Here is a 5,796-nt window from a genome sequence, read left to right as displayed (position 1 = left end):
TGTCTTAGAGTATAGGATGTCTGATCTGACCCAATTTCTCCTTTACAGAGAGCCTGTCCACTCCAATTCTACAAACTCCACTTCCAATGTGGGCCTTGAACTTATGACTCTGAGATCAAGAGTTGTATGCTTGACTAATTGCAGGGGTACCTGCAACCCTGTCCACTGTAATTCTGAAAGCACACTTTAAAAAAATTTTTATTAATATAATTTGTCAAATTGGCTTACATACAGCACCCAATGCTCATCCCAACAAGTGCCCTCCTCACTGCCCATCACCCATTCGAAACCCCCCACCCCCTGCATCCACCCTTAGTTTGTTCTCTGTATTTAAGAGTCTCTTGTGGTTTGCCCCTTCCCTCCCCCTTCCCTTCCCCTATGGTCTTCTGTTAAGTTTCTCAAGTTCTACGTATGAGTGAAAACATTTATCTGTCCTTCTCTGACTTATTTCACTCAGCATAATACCTTCTAGTTCCATCCATGTTGCTGCAAATGGCAGGATTTCATCTGAAAGCATAGTTGTAACCAATATCATTACCAAAAGCAATGTTCAACTTTAAGTATCAAAATCCTTTCAGAATGATTAATCCCTAAAATCAACTTAGAGTGACAAAAATCAGAACATAAAGCATTTTATTTCCCTTGAACCTGCTCTACTAGTTAAATCTGCTCACACAGAATATTAATTTGGACTGTTTTGAAGTAGCTAAGCAAAGAGCTCCCACTGTACATCTTTCCAGACTATGGTAAAAATTTAATGATTTATAATGCATTTGGCAAAGAGCAAAGTGCTCTCAAGTGTGCTGACAATGGTTATCACAACATATGAAAACTGAAGAGCTTCATTTATTTGTTCGAGTATGTTAGCACTGTGATTAGACAAGTTAATTTGCCCTTTTTTTACGATAGCCTCTCATAAATGTCTTTTACAAATAGCAATGCACACATATGGGGGATGTAATATAAAATCTAAAAGTTGGTTGTATTTTTCCACACAAATACTGATTGTAAAGTATCAATGTTCCAAGTGAGAGTTCTTACAGGGAACCAAATTTTAAAAAATCATATTAAGTTTACAAAGTAGAGAAATTTTTCAGTATTTTACTAACCCTTCATCTCCACCTGAAATTCACATTCGGTGTATTTTGTCATGGTCAACAAACTGACTCAAATGATTTAAGTTATCCCACCACTTAAAGAGGAAAGCCTCCGCAACAATTTGAAACCATGGAGTTATCTTAATTTCACCACTGGCTGCTTTTTTCAGAAGTTCTTTTAGCTCTTCCTTTGTCACATAACAATAGCTCTTAATCTCATTGGGATCTGGATTCAAAGTTACATTCTTCTTCACAAACAAAATGTAATCAATTTCATGTTCCCCCCAGATACCATCTGATTGAGCCTTGTAGTGAATTCGTGTTAGGTAATTAATTTCTTCTGGAGGAACCTAGGATGAAAATAAAATAACAGTTGATTTTATTGAAATAATTATATTAAAAAAAAAAGGCACAGTCACTCAAACCAGATGTGTGACATTCTCCTTCACACCTTAATAATACTTCTTGGGGAAAAAAGTACCATTTTAACTGGATGAGATATAGTTTATTTACTCAGGTCTTATTTAAAGGTGACAATTCCAGGAAAGAAAAAGATGATTTCAATTTACAGAATCAGATTTGTAGTTCATATTCCTGAGTATTTCCATAAGAAACCAATCATCTTTGAACTCATCTGTTATAAAAGTAGCCAACTTTTTTTTTTTTTTTTTTAACTTTATTTATTCTGAAAGAAGAGAGTGCATGCAAGTAGGGGAGGAGCAGAGAGAGAATCCCAAGCGGGCTTTGAGCTGTCAGCATGGAACCTGATTCGGGACTCAAACTGACCAACTGCAAGATCATGTACTGAGACCAAATCAAGAGCCAGATACTTAACCCACTGAGCCACCCAGGTGCCTCCATTAATAAACTTTACTGGTTAACAGATGAATCTACTTCAGCACTGAGCTAAATTCTGACAAGGAATATGAGGAAATCAAAATTTAAATAATTTGTAATGAAGGTGCTTTCTAGGGCCAGTAACTCACAAGTTCACAAAGCAGAGAACTACCTTAAATTTAAAACTTTATTAAAAATGTTTTAACGTATTTCAATTTTCTAAACAAGATTTCAGCTTGTATGGTAGTGCAGTAAAATTGGTTACCTCTTCCGTGGGGATCCCTAATTCAGCCTTTAAACGCCTCTGTGCTGCTCGCCTTACTCCAATTGCATCATTTTCTTCGAGCTCTCCTGGATTACTTAATGGATGACTACAACAAGTATTGGTAAAATAACCTGGAACATATTAACATAGATGTAGGTTAACTTTCTTCCAAGTAAATCTAAAAGATCAAGAAAATTTATAAGAGTTTTAAAAACAACAGAAAATCAAGTGGCTGAGATTTTCTAAATAAGTTACCATGAGCTATCAGCAATCATTTTGTGAAACAGACATGTTTAGGTAAGTTCTTTATTAATGTCTTCTTAACCAGAAAGATCAAAGTGTATAAATACAAACTTAAAATACATATAATAAAAATATATACTAAGGGGTGCCTGGGTTGCTCAGTTAAGCATCCAACTCTTGATTTCAGCTCAGGTCATGACCTGACCATTTGTGAGATGGAGTCCACGCTGACAGCTTGGAGCCCGCTTGGGATTCTCTCTCTCCATCTCTCTCTGCCCCTCCCCCACATGCACATTCTCTCTCAAACTTTAAAAAATATATATTAAAAGATGTATATGAATATACATACATATATATATAACAATTTTTATCTTTATTTTTATTAGGTTGCAGTCAATACATAAGCTTCTTTTATGCAAAATATGAAGTTAAATCTTTCACAGGGTTTCCCTTTGACCCAGGTTCCCGAGAATTATGAGTGACAGAGTCAAGTGACAGTTCCCAAGAAAATACTTTATTAAAAGCACAGGCACCTGGAAAGGTGATTTTAGCATCTGATCTTTGCTGTAGCAGAAGCTTATTTTCAGTGTTGAACAAGAAGACACTAAAAGCTCGATGCAATAATCCTGAAAGCCAAAGAGAAGCAATTACTTTAGTTTGAAAATAGCAGTCATTCGCCCCATTCCCAGCTTGGGATCCGGAATACTAGTAACTTGCTCCACTTTTGCTTTTTTCCATAGTCTCCTGCTATTTAGTGAGTTTGCACGACTATGACATCCCAGCCACCACGGGAAGGAGAAGGCGAGCAGGTGGCCAGATCTGGCCACGCTCCTGGTCGGGGACACTGAGCTCCGCGGCCCGGGGCTGTGTGACAGCGGGGGGCGGGGGGGAAGACAGGTGCTCCCCTGCGGCCAGACCACAGGTGGCGCGCGACAGGGTTAGAAGCCACACGTCCGGACCCGGAGAGCCGCCTGGGCCAGCCTGACCGAGGGGAGGGCGCTGGGACACAGCACCTTTCTCTATGTTCTCATTCAGGTGACAGTTCTTCTTGGTGTCGGCCCCAATCTTATTGTCATTCTCATCGATGAGGATGCACATCTCCGCCAGCAGCTGCACCTGCTGCTCGTCCAGGCCGTCGGTGTCTATCTCGGGCATGGTGGCGGTCCGTCGGACCTGGCCCGCGACCCTGGCGCAAACACAGGTCACCGACCCCTGCCGTCAGTCCACGTCCCCGGAGCGGCGCGCGGCGGGCCTTCCCCCTCCAAGGGGGCTCGCGGTCGTCCTCCCCTCCGCACTCCCGGGGCTCCCCTCCCCTCCCCCCGGGGGCTCCCGGCCCTCCTCCCCCTCTCCGGGCCCCACTGGTCAGCCTTCCGCAGCCCCTGCTGGACGGGCGGCTCCCGGGCCTTCCCTCGACTTCTACTCGCCACGGAAAGTCCCCAGGGAGAGCGGGAGCGGCTTCGCGCGGAGAACGCAGCGCGACGGGGCGGCGCGGTCCCCCTCGGCCCCCGGACCCCAAAGACCTCCGTCTGCCTACCTCCGACACCGGCTGCCGGGGAAAGCTCGCTCCGCCGGGCTCCCCTCCCGCAGGCTCCGCCGCCAGACCCGGGACCCGCCCCTCGGCGCCGGGCGCCCAACCATCAGCGCTCGCGCCAGGGCACGCCACATGCTCGCCAGCCAATCGCGCGCCGGCTGCGCCAGACGTCAGGGTCGCGCGATGGCGCGCGCAGGGCCTCTGGCCGGGTGGCCTGGTTCCAATGCTGCCGGCGCTCTCCGACGGCCGCTCTGAGGAGCCCGCTGTGCTGCGGGGCAGTTTTAACGGCGGTGCCCCGAAGCTGGACGGCGGGGCGAGTGGCCCCGACCGCATCAGCCAGTCGGCGCGCCCCGGGCGCTGCGTCAGGGGCCCCCAGAAGTCAGAGGCCCGCGCACGTTCGCCCTCTGAGACGTCGTGACGTCTGTGCGCCTACTTCTGCGCAGTCACCTGACCTCCGGGGCCGAGACTTCGGACGGCCTCCGCGGGTGAGGCGTCCTGCCTCCCGAGGACCGGCCAGAGCAAGGGTGGAAGGATTCCGCGGGAATGGGGCCCGACGCGACGTCCCTGTTGGTGTTTTGGTCCGGCAGGCTGCGCGGCACGCCCACCCCCGACGTCCCCACACCCCCGAAATCACACCCAGACACCCCCCCATGTCACACCCCCTACATCAGCCGAATCACACCCACACCCCACGTGTCCTCATCCCCACACATTCCCCCCCACATCTCACCGCACAGCCCCCGCATGTCACACGCCCATCAAGCCCCCAAATCATACCCACACCCCTGTGCCCTCACTCCCACACAGTCCCCCCAGCCACACCCCCAACAGCCCCCAAATCACACCCAGCCTGCACGCACACCCCACGTGCCCTCATCCCCATGCATCCCCCCACATCACACCCCCTTGCTCCCCTGTCACAACCCACACCCCCAACACCCCCTCAAATCACACCCAGCCTACGCCCACACCCCCCCTGCCCTCACCCCCACACATTCCCCCCCACATCACACCCCACAGACCCCACCCCCACCCCCACACCGGCCATACACCTCCCCACACCCAACACCCCACCCCACACCACTCACACCACACCCCCTCCACGTCACGCTACCAGACTCCACATCCCCCCACGCGCATCACACCCACACCACACACGCCACGCTATATACACCCCCACCTACACACATACCTTACTGCTGTCTTTGAAGGGTTAGTCTCCAATGAGGAATTTCTATACATTCTCAAGTGTTTATTTCCCCAAGAAAGGTCATTTAGCAAAGTTGATGCGGTCAAGGCAGGTTAAGGGACATTCTGCACTTGGATAGGGTTAATTTGCCATTCAATGGTAAAATCTGTTGATTTGTTAACTGTTAAAATTTTATCTGTTAAAAATTTTAAATTATTAAAATGACCAAAGTTGCCATCAGGTGACAATCATTCACTTAAATAAATTGAATAAAGCATGGTTATATATTAGGAGTATTAAAAAACTATTAGAGTGCACAAGGGAGAGGGGCAGGGGCAAGAGAAAATACGAAGCAGGCTCCATGCTCAGTGCAGAGCACAAGGCGCGGCTGGATTCCACGACCCTAGGTTCATGACCTGAGCCAAAATCAAGAATCGGATACTCAACAGGCTGAGCCACCCAGGCACCCCAGGAGTATCATAATTCAGATTACATGTGAAATTATTTTCCATTTTAAAATAATTATAAAATGTCTACGTAGCTGAAGTTCCTTCCTCTCTGCCTGTGAAATTTAAAATAATTTTTATTGAAATACAGAAAGATTTTTTAATGAAATAATTACTGCTAAGCAAAT

At 47.4% G+C, this 5,796-nt stretch overlaps 1 protein-coding gene across 3 annotated transcripts; it reads right to left on the bottom strand.

Moving 5' to 3' along the window:
• Positions 1-616: 616 nt before the first annotated feature.
• IDI1 (isopentenyl-diphosphate delta isomerase 1) lies at positions 617-4,379 on the bottom strand. Of its 3 annotated transcripts, none has more exons than XM_019460918.2 (5): positions 3,977-4,379; positions 3,456-3,628; positions 2,976-3,068; positions 2,200-2,330; positions 617-1,447 (listed from the first exon to the last, which is right to left on the bottom strand). In XM_019460918.2, the coding sequence occupies exons 1-5, from the start codon at positions 4,105-4,107 to the stop codon at positions 1,130-1,132; spliced, it is 846 nt and encodes a 281-aa protein (XP_019316463.1). In that variant the 5' UTR covers positions 4,108-4,379; the 3' UTR covers positions 617-1,129. The 3 variants fall into 3 exon arrangements, with proteins under 3 accessions (XP_019316463.1, XP_053750999.1, XP_053750997.1); XM_053895024.1 differs by lacking the exon at positions 3,977-4,379 and adding an exon at positions 3,867-3,975; XM_053895022.1 differs by lacking the exon at positions 3,977-4,379 and adding an exon at positions 3,857-3,963.
• Positions 4,380-5,796: the final 1,417 nt, after the last annotated feature.

The sequence above is a fragment of the Panthera pardus genome, unplaced genomic scaffold (assembly GCF_024362965.1).
Source record: "Panthera pardus isolate Hobbes unplaced genomic scaffold, ASM2436296v1 HiC_scaffold_6, whole genome shotgun sequence".
In the NCBI taxonomy this organism is placed as follows: domain Eukaryota; kingdom Metazoa; phylum Chordata; class Mammalia; order Carnivora; family Felidae; genus Panthera; species Panthera pardus.
The sequence above is the reverse complement of the archived record's forward strand: the minus strand, read 5'-3'. Positions and strand labels throughout refer to the sequence as shown.